This window comes from Pyrus communis, chromosome 4 (genome assembly GCF_963583255.1).
Source record: "Pyrus communis chromosome 4, drPyrComm1.1, whole genome shotgun sequence".
In the NCBI taxonomy this organism is placed as follows: Eukaryota; Viridiplantae; Streptophyta; class Magnoliopsida; order Rosales; family Rosaceae; genus Pyrus; species Pyrus communis.
In genome coordinates, this window is record NC_084806.1 from 28,432,353 (window position 1) to 28,454,856 (window position 22,504).

At 37.0% G+C, this 22,504-nt stretch overlaps 2 protein-coding genes across 4 annotated transcripts; one reads left to right on the forward strand and one right to left on the reverse strand.

Annotated features, from left to right (window-relative positions):
- Positions 1-352: 352 nt before the first annotated feature.
- On the forward strand, positions 353-14,903 carry LOC137730919 (ATP-dependent DNA helicase Q-like 2). 3 transcript variants are annotated; one of them, XM_068469922.1, is made up of 20 exons: positions 357-566; positions 1,524-1,741; positions 2,780-2,926; positions 3,013-3,228; positions 3,388-3,492; positions 4,173-4,277; positions 4,348-4,470; positions 5,060-5,148; positions 7,706-7,742; positions 7,836-7,869; positions 9,270-9,322; positions 9,395-9,472; positions 9,553-9,618; positions 9,761-9,827; positions 9,948-10,001; positions 10,093-10,200; positions 11,217-11,281; positions 12,372-12,450; positions 13,983-14,200; positions 14,490-14,903. In XM_068469922.1, the coding sequence occupies exons 1-20, from the start codon at positions 500-502 to the stop codon at positions 14,679-14,681; spliced, it is 2,121 nt and encodes a 706-aa protein (XP_068326023.1). In that variant the 5' UTR covers positions 357-499; the 3' UTR covers positions 14,682-14,903. The 3 variants fall into 3 exon arrangements, with proteins under 3 accessions (XP_068326026.1, XP_068326023.1, XP_068326025.1); XM_068469924.1 differs by lacking the exon at positions 357-566 and adding an exon at positions 1,857-2,215 and having other exon boundaries at positions 1,612-1,741; XM_068469925.1 differs by lacking the exons at positions 13,983-14,200; positions 14,490-14,903 and adding an exon at positions 13,832-13,869 and having other exon boundaries at positions 353-566.
- Positions 14,904-19,544: 4,641 nt separating this feature from the next.
- Positions 19,545-22,427, reverse strand: LOC137730702 (phytochrome-interacting ankyrin-repeat protein 2-like). Its single transcript, XM_068469662.1, has 3 exons — positions 21,772-22,427; positions 20,284-20,455; positions 19,545-20,142 (listed from the first exon to the last, which is right to left on the reverse strand). Exons 1-3 carry the CDS (start codon positions 21,868-21,870, stop codon positions 19,928-19,930), a joined length of 486 nt encoding a protein of 161 aa, XP_068325763.1. The 5' UTR covers positions 21,871-22,427; the 3' UTR covers positions 19,545-19,927.
- Positions 22,428-22,504: the final 77 nt, after the last annotated feature.

The window sequence follows — 22,504 nt, forward strand, 5'->3', positions numbered from 1 at the left end:
TTAACCTAGAAATTGAAGAGAAAATGAAGAAAAAAAAATATAGTGAATAAGGCTTTCAGTATATTTGGACCTTTAAGTGTGCTTACAATCTTGGATTGAAATTTGGCTAAAGATTGATTTGGAGTTGGGCTTGGAAAATAAATACTAACATAAACAACAATAACAAAACCTCGTCACTTCAAATGAAGTCCATTATGAATTCTAGAACACCATGACGCTTGATTTCAGACAAAATCTTCTATTAGTTACTAATACTGTATGTTTTTTCTTGAAGTATGTTTCGGCTGAATTCAGTTCAGTTCAATTCTGAACCACCAAAATTGAATCCGAATCAATAATTTTTTTTTTTTTTTAAGTGTCTAGGAAAAAAAAGAAAAAAAAAAGAAAGAGTAATAACTTTTAGCGTTGGAATTGTGTATGCTGTGCTGCATTGCGGTGAAAGCAGCAGTTCCGAATCACCCTCTCTCTGAGTCTCTCTCTGTCGCGTAAGGAGCTTGGCATGGAAACGGAGGACATAATAGCAGAAGAGCTGCAAAACGTAGAGGCTGAAATCCAAGGCGTCCAAGGTAACCAACCCCTCTCTTTCTCTCTCTCTCTCCCCGCTTTCTGTTCTCCTTTTCCCTTTTTTTCAATAATTATTTATTTCTTCATTTGATACTTTCTATGCTTCAGTTTTTGAAACCTAATTTACGATAGGATTATTATGATAAACCAGAAAAGAAAATGGTTTATGAGGAATTAAAGTATTAATCTTTACGAATTTTGAGTACTAGTTTAAGAGATTGGCTTTATTTGGAGCTGGGTAAATTTGTTAAGTCTATATTATAAAGCAATTGCAAGTGTAACCAATATTTTCTGGAGAGTAATCACGAATTCACTATAAGAGGAATTAAGTGCCAAGTGTCTGGTTGTTCAAGTCATGGAGCCTCTCTGGAGACAGGGGTATCGCTGCGTACGTATTAGGTGTTATTATTCCCATAAATCTCATGTCTGAAGCCTCGTGCGCTAGGCTGCCCTGTAATGTATGATGTTTTTGGTCTGTGTTAGGTTCACCTCATTTTTTTTTTTGTCAAACGATAGATTTTGTTAGATTAGATGTTTAGATTAGCCACCGACCGGGGTTTGAACCCACACCCTCATGCAAGGGATCAACACCTTTCCACCACTGTGGTAAAGGGCCACTTGCATAAAATCATCAGATTACGAGAATGGGGATTCAAATTTGGGTTCAGAAGACCTCATTTTTCAATTTTGCTAATATTGTTTTTCTTCCCGTTGTGTCTGATTTGATTCATTGGATAATTTGTATTTTAGCCTTCTAACTCATTAGAGGATTTAAAATGTATGTTTTGGTAGATCAATGCGGATAATATTTTCTGATAGACAATTCGTATTAAAAAATAGAAAAGATAGTAAATGTATGTTATCTGATATGATCTGTCTTGAATAAGTTACGGAAGTTTGTCCACGTTTTTCATATATATTAAGAACACAGTGATTTATGCGTATGTCTCGTTTTTCAGACCAAATTAAGATATTGCTTGACCAACAAGAGAGGTTATATGAAAGGCAATCTGAACTGCAAGCTTTACTTGAAGCATCTAAAGATTCATCATATCCTGTTAATGGTCCTTCAAATGCTGAGGAAAACTGGTCTGGGATATTTGAGTGGGATTCTCGAGCTAATGATGTTAGGTTCAATTTATTTGGCATATCCACATATCGTGCAAATCAGCGAGAGGTAACTTCCATTTCTGGATTGTTCTTTTTCAAATTTCCTGCTCCTTTGTTTGCTATCATATTGTCAGCTCTCTACCAAGAAAGAGAATATATGGGATCTTATTGCACTGTCTCAGTTGAAGGTGTGGAGATTGGCTGGCCAAAGGAGAGAAAAAAAAAATAGCTTAGTAATCAGTCGGATAAAAATTGGAAGAGCAGCGGAAAAAAGCACGACAGTACAAGCATTTTTCTTTTCATTTCACGTTTAAAGACAAAAACCCCATTATTTGCTCATTCTTCATAGAATCATATGGAAAGCTAGAAATTCTAGGGCAGCGGTGGCAGTAAACAGCTGAGCGTGTTGTATTCTTCTCGGGACGAGATTGACATGTCCTGGAAAATGGATAGATTTTGCTCACTGGGAAGATCACAGGGAAATTGGCTAACAAAAACTAGTTTGCCAACAGCTAGGGTTTGGGCAGGGGCCAACTGCTAGGTAAGAAGCACAAAGTCCTAGTTTTCTCTAGGCTTTGGTATATGTAGAGAATACTTGAGATTAATCTTTGTATGCACTTCTCCGTGAAAATGAGGAAGTCAATAGCTACACAAAGAATACAAAGAGGAAGTATTTCAGTTACTAGTAATTATAATTAATGAACTTATCAGTACTTCTGTAATTTGAAAAGTCAACTCCTACGCTCGCATAAATAGTTGTTTGCGAGTCTTTATAGCTGATTCATTGTGGTTTCATATGTCATTTTATTTTATATATAATACAAGTATTAGTTTTGATCATTCAAACTGAAAACTAATTCTTCCAATCAGATAACGTGGGCTTTGGCCCAAGTAGTGGATGGATATGGTAGCTGGAATTGTGAATGTTTTATCTTTCTCCTGTACCAGTTGTGTTTCTCTTGGTGGTATCGCTAATTGAACTCCAGTAGTTCTAGCGTTATATTAGTGCCAGTTTGCCCTTTAGTTGTTAAAGTTCAAACTGTTTTTTAGATGCTTATCCCCATCTCTTTCTTTAGATTTGCTGATAGTGGCTAATTCGTGCCAGATTATCAATGCTGTGATGAGTGGAAGAGATGTTTTAGTGATTATGGCTGCGGGTGGTGGCAAGAGCCTCTGTTACCAGCTTCCAGCAATTCTTCGTGATGGAGTTGCTCTTGTTGTCAGTCCTTTGCTTTCATTGATTCAGGACCAGGTTGTAATAAATTCTATCCATCACTTTACAAAAAATGTGTCTTGAAGATTTTAGTCAGGTTATTCAACAAACTACCATTGCTTCAGGTGATGGGTTTGTCAGCTTTAGGCATTCCAGCTCATATGTTGACATCAACTACTAATAAGGAGGAGGAGAAGTCAATATACAAGTCACTCGAAAAGGGGGAGGGAGATTTGAAAATATTGTACGTGACGCCAGAAAAGATATCAAAGAGTAAGAGGTTTATGTCAAAACTTGAAAAGTGCCATAACGCTGGTCGTCTATCTCTCATTTCTATTGACGTAAGTATGTTCCCTTGAATGATTCATTATACCTTGAAGTAAAAATAGGCATATTGGTATTTTGGCTTTATCATCCTATCAGCAATCAATAATTTTTGATTCTTTAGTTAGCAAGTTGAATATCTCTGTAGTGTCTAATATCATGGCGTATTTTTTCAGGAGGCACATTGCTGCAGCCAGTGGGGTCATGATTTTCGACCTGACTACAAAAGTCTTGGTATCCTCAAGACTCAGTTTCCCAAAGTTCCTGTGATTGCTCTGACTGTAAGTTTTTATTTTGTCTTTAATTCTTATATCCTCTTTAGAGGCACTATCACAATTCCATAGCTTCTTCCACTCCCATCTCGAATAAACAAAAAGTCCCCAATTTAAATTTTGGGTATTCAATAGAAGTTAAGGTACCTTGTTAATTTTATTTCTCTTTATTGGCGAGAGCTTTGATTTCATTGTGTATTGTATCAGTTTCCGTACTAATAAAATTTAGGGAATTGTTATTGGCACTCCAACAATCTCATGTTGCACTCCAAACTTTCTATAATTGGAAAGAAAATTACATTTGTGAGGAGTGTAGAATGAGATTTTTGGAGTGCTAATAACAGTTCCCAAAGTTTATGGTAATAATTTGCTGAATGCTGGTCACAATTTTCTCTTCCATGCTGGTGGTAGAGAAGCAAAGGAAAGCATGACAGAGGGGCTGTTATTTTTTGTTCTGTATCTGGCAAAATGATGCTATTGAGTGCTTTCAAATTTGATAATAAATTCCTTAAATTATTGGGGTATTTCAATCAACTCATATGAAACTAATAGAACAGGAAAAAGCAGTTTGGGGTTTGCGGTTTAACCTTCATTCGTGGATAATATAGAGGGATGAAAAGAATGGAGTAACCATGTGCTTGCTTCTAATCGTATTTTTTGGTTGACTTGATGGGTTTGTCATACTGCAGGCCACTGCTACCCAGAAAGTGCAAAGTGATCTGATGGAGATGCTTCACATTCCTAGATGTGTAAAATTTGTCAGCACAGTCAACAGGCCAAATCTATTTTATATGGTTTGTTTGTTTTTTCATTGTTTCTGGCTTTGAATTTGAAGAGGGGTAGCCATAATACTTTATGCTTTAGGTACGAGAGAAGTCTTCAGTTGGCAAGGTGGTGGTTGATGAAATTGCAGAATTTATTCATCACTCTTATTCAGATCATGAATCTGGCATAGTGTATTGCTTTTCTCGAAAGGAATGTGAACAGGTCTGTGTTGTTTGTTTATTTTCATTGTTGGTTGCTTTTGGTTGACTGTCACATAATTTGTAAAAAGTGATAACAGATATGGACAAAATAAATCCTGAAATGATGGAACTGTAAGCAGTTTTAAAGCAAAATGCCTGAATTTGGTTAGATAAACTTTTGATATGTTAACAAATTTCCAAAATTTTTTTGGAGTCAAAACAGAATTGCTTAAGTATCGCAGTTTTGAGCATATTTCCGAAATATAGAAATCTTTCCCTATAGATAATTTTCACTTAGAACACACTTTGTATCCTGTTTTGTAAACGTAAGTTTTATAGGATTCTGTTGTTGAGTCTCTCTCTCTCTCTCTCTCTCTCTCTTGTCGGCTACAGTGAGTCTGATATGACCCATGACCACAACTGTTTAAGTTATTTAAACTGGATTATTATATATATTTTTTGCAAGAATTTGCTTACTTAGCGTAAATTCACACATGATTGGGGCTTTAGCATAATTGTCATGCATAGAAAGGAGTTTTAGGTTGTAGCATCATACATAATTGCTTGTCCAAAATAGCATTATACATAATTCCTTACGTTTAGAATTCTAGGTTGCAAAGGAGCTGCGTGAGAAAGGAATATCAGCTCATCATTATCATGCAGACATGGATGCAAATGCTCGTGAAAATGTTCATAAGCGGTAAATTTATTGACTCATTATAGATATTTTGCAGAGATTATTTTTCCAGTATGATTTGTGGCTGAGGGTTGTTATTACTTCGACTCTCCTCTGGAATTTGCTCTTTGATGTATCCGGCAATAAATTAAACTTAGCAAATTAGAGAATAACCAGAAACACACAAGATTTATACTGGTTTGGTAGAACTTGTGCCTACGTCCAGTTGTGATTTCTCTAGGTAGAGAAGCCATGACTTCTTTGATAAATAATAGAGCATACAGTACTTTTGCAAACCCTAGAACTAATCCCTTTCTTCCCTCGGCTGTCTCTCTGTTTTCTCACTTTCTTTTTAGCCTTTCCCGCACCTCTATTTATAAGTATAGGGTGCGGTTTACATCCTATTTTCTGATTAGGTTTCCTATTCTATATGGGATAGGAAAAGTACACTTTCTTTCCTATCCAGTTTGGCTTCTAGGATTCCTAATCTAATTGTACAAGAGAACTTAATTTTTTCCTAATCCTAGTAGGACAAGAATCTGTGCTCCTTTTGGTTTCCTAATACAACCCTAAACAAGATAGGAGGTTAACAAAAGACGGATCAAAAAGCTAATAATCTCCACCTTGGTGAGTCGAACCAAGTCTTGACTGTTGCACCCCAGATTATGTTCGAACCTTCTTGAAGCAGCTCTGGAAATCTTCAAGGACCTTCACCTTGGCAAACTTCTTCTCGCCTACCTCAAGTGAGGAGGTGCTCCACCTTGATCATTCAATGAGATCAATCAAGTTCAAGCAATGCTTGAATTTCTTCCAAGTCCCCTGCAGAGTCAGCATCAATGTACCCTAACACCCTTGTCACCAAGAACCTCTCAAGTAATGCAGAATCAACTTTACTGCATCCCATTGTTGCTTTCCTGGATTTGCCATGTACTTGGAAATGACGCTGATTGCTTGAGTTAAGTCGGTTCGTGTCACACCATTGCAAACCATAGGCAGCCCCCAACCTTAGCATAGGGAACCTTCTCCATATCTGATTTCTCTTTTTCTGACTTAGGACACTATTGGCCACTTAATCTGAAGTGAGCCGCCAAAGAAGTCGAAACTGACTTTGCTTCTAGCATGTTGAACTTCACAAGAACCTTATGGATATATTTGGCTTGTGATATATAGATCCTACCACCGGTCCTATCTCTCTGAATTTCCATGCCAAGGATCTTTTACGCAGCACCTAGATCCTTCATGTTGAACTCCTTGCTTAACATCTTCTTCAAGTCTTGAATTCTAGACTTGGCTTGACAAGATATTAGTGTGTCATCCACATATAGCAGCAACAATATGCTCATCCCATCTTGGAATACATGATACTAACAATCATACAAGCAATTTCCTAAAATTAATTTTCAGCATAAAGGAATCAAATCTCTTGTACCACTGCCTTGGAGACTGCTTCAGGCCATACAGGGACTTCCTGAGTCGACATACTAGGTTTTCTTTCCCATATTTGGAAAACCCTTTTGGTTGAGCCATGAAATTGTTTCCTCTGGATCCCGATGGAGAAACGCAGTCTTCACATCCATCTGCTCAATCTCCATGTCATGCTGTGCTGCCATTGCTAAAAGCAATTTTCATATTATACATGGGATAGGAAAGTAAACTTTCTTTCCTATTCCAATTTTCCTTCTTGGGTTCCTAATCTAATTGTATAAGAAAACTTAATTCTTCCCTAATCCTTGTAGTACAAGAATCTGTGCACCTTTAGCTTTCCAAAATACAATCCTAAACAAAGTAGGACTTTAACAAAAGACGAACCAAAAACGTAACATGGGTATCATGGAATTACATGAATGTTGCTAATTATGCTGGTCTATTCTTTTATTTTTTTTAAGGGACAAAATCTTTCTGGATTGTTTGTACTGAGTGCTGACTAAAGTATACCATGGATTAACCTCTTATTTGTCACATTCCTTGAAATTCTGGATATCTTTTCCCTAAGTAAGTAAGTATCATATCCAAAAGTCAAAGTTGCCCAAAATTCAGACGATGTCACGATACACAGAATGAAGAATTGGATATGCATATCGTATTTGCTACCCAAGCATATGACCATTTTGATTGTTAATTACCATTCCTAGCTCATGTGTTAGGAGGTGGAGGACAGGGATTAGTAGTGAGTTTATCTAATTTTTAAGAGATAATTGATGGCAGACCGAGAGGTAGGTTTAGAGCCTCGAGAGGGCTCAGAGAGGGGCATTTTGCTCTCCACAATTTGTTTTACATTAGTTGTTGATCTTTAGATGCTTGAAAACTTGGTTTAGATTGTCAACCTTTATGGGTTACCTGCAGGATTGAAGATTAATATATAGTTTTATTAACTGAATGCCCAGCTCATATTATTCAAGCCCGCCTCTTAAAACTCAATTGTTACCCTTTATTATCTATTTTTAGCAACTAGTATTATCTTTATGGATGTTCAGGTAACTCTGTATGCGTATCGCCTATTCCAAGCTCACACATCATCACGTCTTAATGCATATTCTTTTGTTTAGTCACTTTCTCCTCTTTCGTATGTTTGATAGCACAGGTGGAGCAATGGAAAGCTACAAGTCATCGTAGGCACTGTATGTTTGTTTGCAGTTCCCTTTTTCACCATAAAGAACTTTATTGTTTTCCTATTTATCTTCCTTATACCTTAGCTTGCATATGCATTCCAGGTAGCATTTGGCATGGGAATCAACAAACCAGATGGTTAGTCCGTCAACATTATTTGTTTTGATTTTGTGTTGTATGAGTTCTCCAATCGAAATTTATCTTCTTTGCATTGACAGTGTGTGGGGACTTAATAGATTATGGTGGTTTTCTGGTCATCATATTTGGACTTGACTCCTAATGGGAGTCATTTATGAATCATGAAGTTCTGAAAACTATTATGCATACAGGTCAAGATATTCCTAATTTCCCAGCACATACACACTATCAGTACTGTACATAAGGTCTGAATCTGCAAAAATATTCACTAAACAGTAAACTAAGAGAACCTTAATAGATGATTGAATGGTGATTTGATTCTTTTAACATGGTGAGTCCCAAAAGGGAAATGATCTTTAGCTCGAATCTGCAACTTGATTTATAATTTACTCCTTTTACATCATAATGACCATGTTTTTATTTCTTCGATCAATAGTACTATCAAAACTGAGACGTAAGGGGCCCGAGCTGGTTACTTGGGTCCTTTGTTTCTCTCTGAATTGAGCATTATGACCAGCACACATAGCCCAACTCTTGGGCACTCGGTCTTAAATTTGCAATGTTCATGTATTTTCCCCAATAAAAGCATATTATCATTAATGTGTAGAAATAACCTAATTGCTTGGAATCTTTACAGAGCTAATACAACTAGAGGTTCAGAAAATAAAGAAAGGTGCAGTTTGATTCGGGCAATCCCATAATCTTGTATTGCATTATTTGTGAGAAGCCTAAGTTGGGAAAAAGGGCTTGGTGCTGGCAGTTTTATTTTGTTTTGTTTGAATGGAGAGAAATAGGGGAAACATTTAGGGTGTGAAGGGGGAGAATGTGGATTACTTGTGGGTTAGAGTTTGTTTCTGGACATCCTTTTGGCTCAGATAGTATGGACTGATTGTTTATGCGATTTTATTTCCTGATTGGGGACTGTTCTATGTTTGTTAGTTCTTTTGTTTGTTTTCTTGCTTTTATCTTTTCTTGTTCTTTAATTGCATGTAGTTCAGGGAACACCATGTCTCTTGTGTTGTAATTTCCTTTTGTTTTCAATGGAAATCTTAGCACCTTATAAATATAATGATATTAAAGGGGGAATAATTTTTCATAATAATGAATAACATAAGAATTTAAATTGTTAAGTATGAGTAACATTTTATGGGGAAAAGTTTCATATATGGGTGGATCGGGGACAAGTTCAGTCTAATGTTCAAGGTCTTGGGATCACAGACAGCAAAACTTGTGTAGTTGATGCTTTCTTTCTTCACTTATCTTCTATTTCCTTATGTTGTCTTGTTTTTCCATGCCATTTGAAGTTTGCATACAAATACAAATTTAATCTTATTTTTCTGTTCAGTCAAAGAAGTCTTTTTCTTTTCCTGTTATATCTAATACTTGGTAACTGCTTGTAGTCAGGTTTGTCATCCATCACAGCCTAAGTAAATCAATGGAAACATACTACCAGGTTTTTCACCTTCCCAGCTGCTAACTTACATATCCTTTAATTTTATCCCTTCTGTAACCTTCGTAAGTCCAGGAAAGTGGCCGAGCTGGACGAGATGGACTCCCTTCTCAATGCCTACTGTATTTTAGACCTGGTGATGTTCCTAGACAGGTATTATTTTCGGCTATCGTGCTGGTTCATGTATAATTTCCAAAACAATGTGATCTTTAGATATTATTTTCTCTGAGCAGAGTTCAATGGTCTTCTATGAAAATTCTGGATTGCAGAACCTTTATGACATAGTACGATATTGTCAGGTAGTATCTGTTTTCATTTTAGTCGTCCTACCAGTTACATAGTTTCGTAATATTTGTAGCCTTGCGCCACATGCATTTGATTTTTTGTAATAAAAGTAGTAAATCTAACATTAGTCTTATCAATTTCTCTTTAAAATTGCAGTCAAAAAGACAATGCCGCCGTAGTTCGTTTTTCCGCCATTTTGCTGAGCCATTACAGGACTGCAATGGTAATAAAGTGTTATTGGTTGTTCCTCTGTATGCTCAAGAGCACATGCATAAGCACACATGGGGACACACGTCCTTTGTTTGGTTTTACTAGTTCTTATAACTAATGTATGCTATCTCAGGGATGTGTGACAACTGTGCATTTTCCAATGAGGTTAAAGAACTGGATGTGTCACGTATGTTTCTTTGCGTTCTCTTCAAAAGAAAAGAGTACAATTCTTTATAATTGTCTATTAGTTTCGTTCATACTGTTGGCATGCTTTACAGGTCATGCAAAGGTTATTATTTCTTTGCTGCAAGATGTACAAGAAAATGATCAAAGATTGACTGTGCTGCAATTAGTTGATAAAATCAAAATAAAGCACAAGGAACTAGGTATGTTTATTGCTTCATTATATAATTCTTTTTGTATTAGATGATTGATTCTGGTGTAGTAGATCTAGGAATGAGTTCAGGGATTATTCTCTTTCTCATATAGTGTGGGATATGTTAGCAGCCGTAAAATGATTTTGATTCAGTTTTAGTTACTTGTAAATAGATCTACTTGAGAGGTCTTAGCTAGTTTTGCTGGATGGTGGATTTCTTATCCACTATTTTGTAATTCATGTTATTGTTTTAATAAATTGTTATCATTTCTTCTTCTAAAAAAAAGAAAAAAAAAATTGATTCCGGTGTAATAAATGTACCATTTTAGCTATCAAGGAAATGTTTGTACAACCAGAAAATAATGGTAAACTAATTCAGTTTTTTAATTTCAATCTGAGTTACATACTAGCACAATGCATTGATCAGCTTTCCCTATAATAGTGATATCTACTGAGGAGTGAAAAAAGAAATAGAGGGTTTTTAGTTTACTTAGGAAAAATGAAGTTTGTGTACGTCGAAGGCTGTGCCTTTATTATGTTATTATAAGAATGCTAGAACTGTCTCTGTCGTATTATATTTTGGTCTATTCACGATTTCTGCTTGTCTAAGATCTAGTGATGGGAACGAGGGGTTGTTTTCTGTAGTGTGTAGGCCTTGTGGGGTCAAAGGTGTGAGAGGCATGAAACTTTTGGAAAGAACTGGAGGGGCATATTGTATTTTCTATTCTGTAGTTCCAAGTGGTGTCAATGGCGGAGCCATATAGTTAGTTCACAGGGCACACTACTCAATTGCACATTATTTAGTAGTTACTATATAATTGACTTGTTAATCAGTTTTCTATCGCGTAAAGTAATATTTTTGAAAATATATAATGAACCAACAATCATATAGCCTTTCACTTATACATTAATAAATTATGGAACAAAAAGAAAAAAAAAATCAAGAGAGATTTAACTTAAAACACAAATTCTGACATGTTATCATTTAATAAATGGAAACTTATCATTGGTGTATGAATTACTCAGGTTCTGAGCTGAACAGAGAGGAAATAGAGAAGCTTGTCATACAGCTTATATTAGATCGATTTTTGGTAAGAAGTCGAACTCTTGGACCTTGAAAAAGTCGTCGTTCTCAATTTTTTGATTTTTTTCTGATCTGGTTTTTGACAATCACAGAAAACTCTTTAAGATTCCTAATTTTTAATGTTCCGGCATTTGCATGTATTTGGTCTTAAACCTTGATGTTCCTGCAAGGTTTTAAATAATATTTGGTAGTGTGATATACATTTTTGGCCATTCCTGAACCCCTAAGGTTCATTTGGCCCATTTGGTTTGCGGGATTTGCTCTTTGGGCAGGAAATACCCATGCTCATTCCTGGGGGATGGGAATAGAAGATTTTGAGTGTTCCAAAATGTGGAAATGAGAATGACATCAAGGAAAATTTCATTGTTTTTCATTCTGACTATGCAGTTATCAGAACCAATTTTTTTTTTTTTAGCCTTTGAATCATACCCCAGCATTGTGTATAAAAAAGTTGTATTCTAAATTGTCAACCAAGATAATTTAGTCACAAAAGATGCATTGTTTGCATTTCTCTAGTCATGGGAAAAACACCCCAAAGGGTATGAGATTCCCCTTTCATGTGCTTGGAATACATTGTGGCAGTTATCTGTTTCCATCAATGGTCTTCCTAAACATGAGAACGGGATCTCATTCTCGTCTATCTCATCAGCGAATCAAATAGACCCATAAGCCTTTTGGGGTCTGCTTATTTGCCAAAAATTATGGGAAGGCTCTGGTTTCGAAGGTCCTAAAATCTCCAATCTCTAGCTGCATTTGTTTGCTTGTCCATGCATAGGGTGGGGCTGCAGGTGAGGATTGTAAGTTTGATATACATTGATGTTGGCTCTCAGCTTAAGCTTTTGGGCCTCATAATTCTGTTACAGTGCTATTTTCTTTTAGTTTCTGAATTATTTCGTTAAAGCATATTGTTGTTATTATTAATTTTTTTTTTTTTTGCAAGACAAAAAATTTGTCTCCCAAGGTTTTTATTTTTCATTCTCTATAAATTATGCCCTGTTAAATCTTCTGTAAGCATGTTATTAATTTTGTTGAATCTTGATAACTCTGATATGGTTGTTTCAAGTACGTGATATAGAATCACACTGTTCTTGATGCAGAAAGAAGAATTTCAGCATACAGCTTATGCCACAAATGCATATGTAACAATAGGACCCTTGGCAAAGCAAGTATTGCAAGGTCAGAAATTATTCTTTCTTGAAAGATGCCGCGTATAAGAAGTTGTGTTGTCGAAATCTAATAAGAGATTTGTATTCCAATCTCTTTATATTAACATATTTTATACAGGAAAAGTTTATGGTATTATCTGAAATGCTACTTTTTGAAAGTTACAGTTTGAGGCATTTTATTTTAAGAACGACATATCTTGTAGCATAACTGGTGCCTTTGCAAGGACAGTACTGTCAAAACACCCATAAGCTTGTCATGATAATGTTAATGTCCTACTTAACGAGTTGATGTTGAACCCCCTTTAAGAAAAAAATCAGTCTTGTAATAGGCAGAGATTGATGATTTATCCATAATGCTTTGTAAATATAACAAGAATTTACCTAGAACATTTATATAGGGGCACACCGCACTAGAATTCAGTGATCCAAACTGTCAAATTTACAGCTCATTCTCAAAGACTACACCTGCTAGGATCACCCAGATCAAAAGGTGCTTGTGCCTTTAAGATATTGCCAATGAGACAGTCATGAGTCCTTTTGGGCTCTCCTATTTCAAAGTAATACTGCAGCATTTAAGTTCTAATTTACTTACCAGTTCTGTTATAGAAGTTTGCAGAAGCTTTAACCATGCCCTAGAGGATATCTTTGAAGGTGGAATGCTAACTGTGAGAATTGCGAAACTTAAGCCATTTTCCATCCCATTTGGAGTGAGTTTCTAGTTTTGCTGTTCTCAAGTCTAACCCTTATGTGAATTGCAGAACGTCAGATAGTTTTACATTTTGAGGTATTCTAAGAAAAGGAGTCGCATATTATCACAAGTTTCCTTGAATGCTATTCTTGATATGTCTATATTCCATTAATAATAGCAAAATAAAACATGTCGGTTACAGTATGAAAGTGATTAACTGTAGAAGTAAAGATCCGCTTTTACGCTAACTTTGGATATATGTCTATATTGGTCAATCTGGCCAAATTGCACGCCCCTGTAATTTGGTGTAAAATATTCTTACACCTATGGGTGCTACTGCACGTGATACATGTTTATTAAAGAAAATATCGTTGATGGTCCAATTTACCTAGAGCCTACTTTATACCTGTTTTATATCGGTTGTTTAGGTTCCTGTGCTGAAAATTTGGTCTAAGAGCATCTCCAATGGAGTAGGCAATTGATTAGGCAAACCCATTTGATTGCTTAATCCATTGGAGTGACACTTTTTCCATGGGGCAATTGAGTAGCCAACATGCCACATCAGCTTTTATAGTACAATTTTGCCTACTTTAATTGCCTATACCATTGGAGATGCTCTAATAAGATGCATATTTTCCTTTTTGAGCGCCGTACCTGCAAATAGAAAGAAAGAGAATTGTGATGTAACTTGACTCAATTTCAGTGTCATGATCACCTACATTTCACCTTTCACTGTCCATGAACTACTGAAACTCATAGTAACCGCTTGGAAAAAACGTTTTATGTTACTCTTGACTCCGTTTTCGCTTCTTTTCTGGTTAGCTCTAATTGACATCAATTCATTTCACATTTAGGTAAGAGAAGCATAAAGCTTGAAATGACTAGCGGACAAAAGAAAGTAGCTGGTATGAGATCAGTTAAACACAGTCGTGCTTCCTCTACTCTGGAATTGAAGCTTGACGAGCTGAGGAAGGAACTATCTTCAGTTCATGGAGGAATATTTCCACATTCTGTTCTGTCTACTCAACAAATCAGCTTGATAAGTGCCCAGAAGCCAAATTCAATGGAACTGGTTAGTTTTGTGAACACTATTCCATTTAAGATACATACAAAAAGTTTCAGCCTCATTACGTTAACATTTCAGCTCATTAGTTTGGGGGGGGGGGGGGGGGGGGGTGTGGTTGTGTAGGGGGAGATCTCTTGCAACAATTTAAGTAATTCGATATCTTCTGTTTGATGAAAACTTGTAGTGCGAGCGCTTCGGTGCAATGTATTATATGCTATTAATCTATGTTGTTGCTATGCAAACAAGGGGTAGGTGTCCTGAATTTATGCATGAAACATATTTAATTTCTTTGCAGTTGGAGAATATAATTGGAAAAGTGAAGACGGAGAAATACGGAAGTAGAATCCTTGAACAAGTGACAAAGTATGCTGATTCGGCGCAGCCTGATGAGGTTAAAGAAGAAGAAGAAAATGAAAACAGAGCCTCAAAAAGGCTAAAGAGCAAAAAGCAACTTATCCTTGTTGAGAGTAGTGATGATGAATCATGATAGGATCAGTTCTAACGCTCTTTTGTTTGACTTCCCACAACATAGACACTATCTGGGTATGGAGCTCGTTTGAGTGCATAATATGCTGGAGATGGAAAATTATGTTTCTTATCAGTTTTCATTGTAAAAGGGAAAAACGGTAAATGTACTAAAAAGACAAGCCAATTATAGCTCTGTCCTCGAAATCAGAAAAATTACGCAATGAGCTGTGAGTTTTTACAATTTATATGCGAGTATTTTCGTCATTTTGCTTTTGTGTATAGAGTGTGTATGGCTTGTTTGTCTTATTTTGGTCTAAAGATTAAAAAAATAGCCTATTTATGTCAATTTCCCAAATATATTTGTGTTGTGAATAATATCTAGGAATATGATTGTATAAATTTAATGTAAAATGGATTTGAAGATCAAATTCTTATAGACTTGTATTACTTGTAGGCAAGTAAAGTTCATCATGATTAATATAAATAAAGGCACAAGGCCCGAAGGTGAAACTCCATTATCACAAATCACTTGTGCCCTTCTCTCTCCACCGTTGTTCCTCTCTCATCCTACTTGAGAATTATTTTACTATATGATATTAGAATGAACGTGACTTTGTGAGAAGAAGAGCCAAAACCTCAAGAAACGTTATCGAAATTGCTCATCGTCCAAGTATTCTAACTTTTTTTTTTTTTTTAATTGCATCTTGTTATAATTATTTATTATTGTGATCCAATGGGTCGATTACTTGTTGAGATACAATATCGAAAAGCATAAACTAGAGGGTTTTCAAAACCCTAATCGCGCAGAAACCACGGCTTTGAGCCGGGCCACCGAGCCGCGAAGCCACCATCGTCCAAAACCCTAAGCCCAAGTGAGCGGCATGTCGTTTTCAACATGTATCCTTCCTTCAAGTTCAAACTTGGTGGCCGCCGCCATCTCCAAGTGGAGGGACCCGAGGCTGCAAGTTGATCGCTGCGTTGGTTAGCCTGCGGTCATCTTCGAGCACCATAAGACCATTCCAAAAAAAAAAAAAAAAAAATGTTAATCCACGTTTTTTTTTTTGTTGAAAATATAAGTTTTTTATTTTTGTAAAATATTTTTTGTTAGTATTAAAGGAAAATTTTATAAAGTATCTGGAACCTGATTTTACTATGATCAATAAATGTATATTTAATATATATTTAAGCTGAAAGCTAAGAAATTATGTAAAAAAATATAATAGTGAGGCTGAAAATATTGTTGGGGTTCCATCCTAAAGAATATCAACGGAAAATCTTATTTTAATTTTCAAATCTTCACAGTAAGGCAAAAGTGAAAATAAATAGTTTAAACAACGATTTATGTATAAATTTGCAAAACTGACTAAAATCCGTGATTACACCCATGTTTTTTTTGTCAAAAATACAAATTTTTTATTTTCACAAATTTTTTTCTCTAAGCATTAAGGAAAACTTTATAAGTGTGACATCCCACATCGCCCAGGGGACTGATCCTTAAATGTATATTCTCATCCCTACCTAACATGAGGCCTTTTGGGAGCTCACTGGCTTCGGGTTCCGTAGGAACTCCGAAGTTAAGCGAGAAGGGGGTTAGAGCAATCCCATGATGGGTGACCCACTGGGAAGTTGCTCGTGAGTTTCCAAAAACAAAACCGTGAGGGAATGGTAAGCCCGAAGCGGACAATATCGTGCTACGGTAGTGGAGTCGGGCCCGGGAAGTGGTCCCGCCCGGGCCGGGATGTGACAATAAGTCATTTGGAAGTGGATTTACGATATCTGTAGTACTATTTTAAACATAAAAATTATGAGAGGATTTCTCTGCTCGCCTTTCTGCTCGCCTTTGATCAATCGCCCTGATGGCAGACCTCTTTGAAAGCTTCTTTACTTTTTGTTTGATCGATTGCCAATTCCAGATTCGTATTCAAGACTTTAACTTTGAGCCGTAATTCACAATAAGGCTATGAATCATTAAAATGAATTCAAGTTTGTTGTTTGATGCGATTAAAGAGCACCAGAGACTGGATTTTCTATTTTAACATGGATTATGAGTTCAACACACGCTCGCTGAATATGAGGCTCCCTGTAGAGCACTCACAATGATCTATACTATGTGGGGTTTTCAAGTAAAGGACCCTCCTGACTCAGTTTGCATGTACTAAGAGGAGCAACGGACCCTCAAGATTCAGTCTTGATGGCTTACGTGACAATTTGACGTTTTGTAAAAGATAACGAATGTTCTTCATTCTTTCCACTCGAGTTTGAATCTCTCTTGCAATTTAGATAGTGTACCGTAGAATATCAGTTGTGTGTGTGTGTGTGTATACAAAAGTAATGGAACGGATATAGTGCATAAAACTTTATATTCAGGAGGCCGACGAATATGTTACTGTGTAAAATAATGAGATGCGATCCAATACAAAGAGTAAGTAATTAAGCGCATGTGTGGTGTAGTGTGAGAAGAGGGGTGGTGTGGGGGGGGGGGGGGGTGGGGGAGGAGGAGAAGCAATAATTATTTGGGATCACTTGATCGACTTTCAATTTCAATGGCCAACTGAGAAGCCCCATTTCACATATACCATTTGTTGACAAAAAAACTGTAATAAACCCAAGGATTAGTCTGGTGAAAAGCGAGCAAAGGTTTAAAACCCTCAACCCTCAATCCAAGTTTGAATTTCTATGGAGGCATAAAGAAAAAATAAAAAATAAAAAATAAAAGAAGTGTCATAAACATGTTCCAAGTAGGAATGAGCAAGGGTTATGGCAAACGGATAACCTTGATTGTTTACCAATAACCATTTATGCTCATACCTGTTGGAGAAGGATATGAGCATAAATGTATTATCTTGATTCGTTTTTTTGTTAGTCACTATCATGTTTAAGAGTACCCTGTGCTAAATGTATTATCTTGGTGTTCACGAAAATTTCCAACGGTGGTGATTTTTGCGTGTCTTGTTTCCCAAACTTCTTTATTTTTAACCGTCGGGTTGAATAAAACACACAAAAACCAATACGGTTAAACAGAGCTGTGAGAGGCTAAAAAGAAGGTGTTCCGCATAGACAAATTCAAATCCAGGTTAGCGAGAACCAGATTTCCTTGGACAATGTCAAACGACCATATGCGCCACGAATAATTCATCGAAGTTTCAAAGAAAGGAGGAGGGTGCATGTAGGCCATAATCATTATTATCATATAACATTATTGTAAGGGTATCCAATCCATCATACCACACTCGAACATCTCGGATACATAACATCAGGAACCAAACATACAGACACGGTGACACAAAAGCCAAAAGCCAAGTCCACACAATCAATAGCTTTCGGAGCTACAAGAGTTCCCTTGACGAGCATAATAGCGCCCATGATAATGTTCGAAACGACATAGAGACTTTTATAAGTACACCAGAACATCCTTCATGCAAGACAGGAGCAACCAAACACACAAAAGATGGTGACTCAGGCGCATCTTGCATCTTATGTATCTCTGTAGTACTATTTTAAACATAAAAATTATGAGAGGATTTCTCTGCTCGCCTTTGATCAATCGCCCTGATGGCAGAACTCTTTGAAAGCTTCTTTACTTTTTGTTTGATCGATTGCCAATTCCAGATTCGTATTCAAGACTTTAACTTTGAGCCGTAATTCACAATAAGGCTATGAATCATTAAAATGAATTCAAGTTTGTTAGTTTGTTGTTTGATGCAATTAAAGAGCACCAGAGACTGGATTTTCTATTTTAACATGGATTATGAGTTCAACACACGCTCGCTGAATATGAGGCTCCTTGTAGAGCACTCACAAGTGATCTATACTATGTGGGGTTTTCAAGTAAAGGACCCTCCTGACTCAGTTTGCATGTACTAAGAGGAGCAACGGACCCTCAAGATTCAGTCTTGATGGCTTACGTGACAATTTGACGTTTTGTAAAAGATAACAAATGTTCTTCATTCTTTCCACTCGAGTTTGAATCTCTCTTGCAATTTAGATAGTGTACCGTAGAATATCACTTGTGTGTGTGTGTGTATACAAAAGTAATGGGACGGATATAGTGCATAAAACTTTATATTCAGGAGGCCGACGAATATGTTACTGTGTAAAATAATGCGATGCGATCCAATACCAAGAGTAAGTAATTAAGCACATGTGTGGTGTAGTGTGAGAAGAGGGGTGGTGTGGGGGGGGGGGGGGGGGGGGGTGGGGGAGGAGGAGAAGCAATAATTATTTGGGATCACTTGATCGACTTTCAATTTCAATGGCCAACTGAGAAGCCCCATTTCACATATACCATTTGTTGACAAAAAAACTGTAATAAACCCAAGGATTAGTCTGGTGAAAAGCGAGCAAAGGTTTAAAACCCTCAACCCTCAACCCTCAATCCAAGTTTGAATTTCTATGGAGGCATAAAGAAAAAAAAATAAAAAAAAATAAAAGAAGTGTCATAAACATGTTCCAAGTAGGAATGAGCAAGGGTTATGGCAAACGGATAACCTTGATAGTTTACCAATAACCATTTATGCTCATACCCGTTGGAGAAGGATATGAGCATAAATGTATTATCTTGATTCGTTTTTTTGTTAGTCACTATCATGTTTAAGAGTACCCTGTGCTAAATGTATTATCTTGGTGTTCACGAAAATTTCCAACGGTGGTGATTTTTGCGTGTCTTGTTTCCCAAACTTCTTTATTTTTAACCGTCGGGTTGAATAAAACACACAAAAACCAATACGGTTAAACAGAGCTGTGAGAGGCTAAAAAGAAGGTGTTCCGCATAGACAAATTCAAATCCAGGTTAGCGAGAACCAGATTTCCTTGGACAATGTCAAACGACCATATGCGCCACGAATAATTCATCGAAGTTTCAAAGAAAGGAGGAGGGTGCATGTAGGCCATAATCATTATTATCATATAACATTATTGTAAGGGTATCCAATCCATCATACCACACTCGAACATCTCGGATACATAACATCAGGAACCAAACATACAGACACGGTGACACAAAAGCCAAAAGCCAAGTCCACACAATCAATAGCTTTCGGAGCTACAAGAGTTCCCTTGACGAGCATAATAGCGCCCATGATAATGTTCGAAACGACATAAAGACTTTTATTAGTACACCAGAACATCCTTCATGCAAGACAGGAGCAACCAAACACACACAAGATGGTGACTCAGGCGCATCTTGCATCTTATTTATCTCTCTGCTATATATTTATATAGACAAGACCAATCAACAAACCAACTGTGACGAAACCGCAGCAGTACTTAGCTTTCAGAGCTGCAAGAGCTCTCCCCTGATGATGCACTTTCTAGCTGAAGACGATTCATCTCCTCGTAAGCCCACTCAAGCCCAGGGCAGTAATGGAGGGGAGGGTTAAACCTACAATCATACATGTCATCTGGCAAGAACGCTCCATTCTCTACCAGAAATTTCACTGCTTCCCTCCTCCTCTCTTTGGCTGCACTGTGAAGCGGAGTCCCTGTTTCAACAAATAAAGGAAGCAGAACGCGTCAGATAATACCTTAACTATTACAATTTCTTCATCTTCTCAACTAAAACATATAAAACTTGAAAATAGCTACTCAGGAGGGAAAAAAAAAGGAAGGGTGACGCTACTTACAGCCACAAGCACCCTTAGTTCTGGCATCAATGTTAGCTCCACGCTCAAGTAATTCATCCATAACATCTAAATGACCACCCTCAGCAGCTAGGTGGAGAGGGGTAACCCCTTTCAATTTGCGACCCCAAGCAGCAGCATTCACATCCATTCCCTCGTCAAGAAGCCGCCTCACCTGCCGGAGGAAAAGAACAGACAGAAAAATTTTAAATAATTAACAAATTAGTTGGGGCAAAGCAGGTGAAAAAAAGTTCAAGAAAACACAAAGCTTGTGTTTCATATTAATTTGAAAAGGGTAATGCTTGGGAGACTAAATGTGTAGACTAAATTTTGTAAACTAAACGACATGGAAGTTGATGATTGAATTATTACTTAAGTGTTGATTAACATGCTTATTTCTTATTGGTGACACATCATTTAGTTTGCAAATTTAGTCTCCCTAGCATTACCCATTTGAAAAATAGATTGTACTTCTGACCAGGGTGCTAATTTTCATTTCCTTGTAGCCACTTAAATTAATATTAAGTTAAATTTTTTTTTTTTTGTCAGGAAAGTCCCCAAAAGAGACCTGCACTTTCTCTCCTAATTTACCATAGTTAGAAGGTGTTCAGAAAAGCAACCAAATAAGACAAAACAAGTGGGCTTTCATCAGGAACACAATTCATTTTACTCGTTATATAAGTAAAAACCACAAGAAGAATTAAAAAAGCTGAGAGTTCCATTCAATACACAAGTCTCTAACAAGTTATTTATCAATTTCACGATTTAGAGTAGCAATCTGAAAGTCAATTTACAGTTACTAATTTCGTATTCTGGAAGCCAATTTTGAGTAAGAATCTGCAACTCTTAAGTCGCTTTAGAGTCGCAATCTACAGTAGCGTATAAGTTTGGTTAATTAAGGGAGGAATTTGTATAAGTTAATTATTAATCCTAAAGCCAAATTATGCAATTTCTACTCAAAAGTCAAATCCAGAAAACCTCATTTGAAATACTCTGAAGGACCCTTCACAAAGAAATTACAACTACTTGTCTGAAAAAAGAACACGTTTGTGGTCCACCATAGCGCGCGCACAAATATATCTATAGTTGTAACGCATAAATAATGCAGATTGTGTCCATGACCAATTAGACCTTGCAAAGCGTATAGAAAACCTTGACGTTGCAAATTTTCTGATACTATTTTATCATCCAGACAAATCATAATCTGAGACTACACTTTTTCTCTCTTCTATCAATTAGAATAGAAAAGAATTATCCAATACAATCTCAACAAGGGACTTTATCATCGCGTCGTATTGTATATTAGTTGTGCAAATCCTATGTAGCCGGCTCCGTTCAATGACACAATAAACTAGATTCGCAGGGCTAATAACAGTTATGAGCTTAAACAAGATATTACAACATCCAAATCTTAACATATCACGCAACGCTTTTCCAACTTTACAACCAAACATCTAGCAACATTCTCAATATCGACAACATAGAATTTACCTGTTTCAGGTCGCCCTTTCGACAACCAATATGAAGCAGAGTCCATCCTCTATCATCCATGTCCACACTGGACCTAAACGACCGCCTGAGCGTGCCCATTACCTCCGTCTCTCGGGGCAATCCACAACCCAAAAACGCACGGTTCGATACCAGCAAAGAAAACACAAGCCCTCTTTTACGCAACTACAACAACAACAAATCTCAACCCCAGAACCCAAGATTTACATAATTTGTAGGAAAAGAAAAAAAAGGGACCGGAAGAACAATATTGAAAAGGAAGGGCGTGAGAGTGAAAGAGAGAGACTTAGCGAGAATGATTGGCCATGCAGTAGTTTGGAGCCAAAGGATTCAAGCCGGGACCGAGGACGCGAAGATTCTCAATCTCAAAGATGACGACGGCGGAGACGACGGAAGGGGATGAGATTATATTCATAGTTGATAAAAAACGACGAGAATTTGTGCTGGTTTTTGGGGGAAGAACAAGGATGCCTATATGGTGTGGGATTCCCAATCGATTTTGTGGCCAGAGGAGAAGGAATTTTGGTTGGATTGGGAGAGGGCTTGGCGGCGGAGGAGAAACCCGAAGAAAACCAAACCCTAAAACGAAACAGGAGGAATTGTGGATTTTTTGTGTGATGATCAGCTTCCCCATTTTTTTAATGTTGTTGTAGCCTTGTAGGGTGTCGGTCGGCACACGTACGGAAGGTCAGCGTAGACTCGTGCGAAACCACTT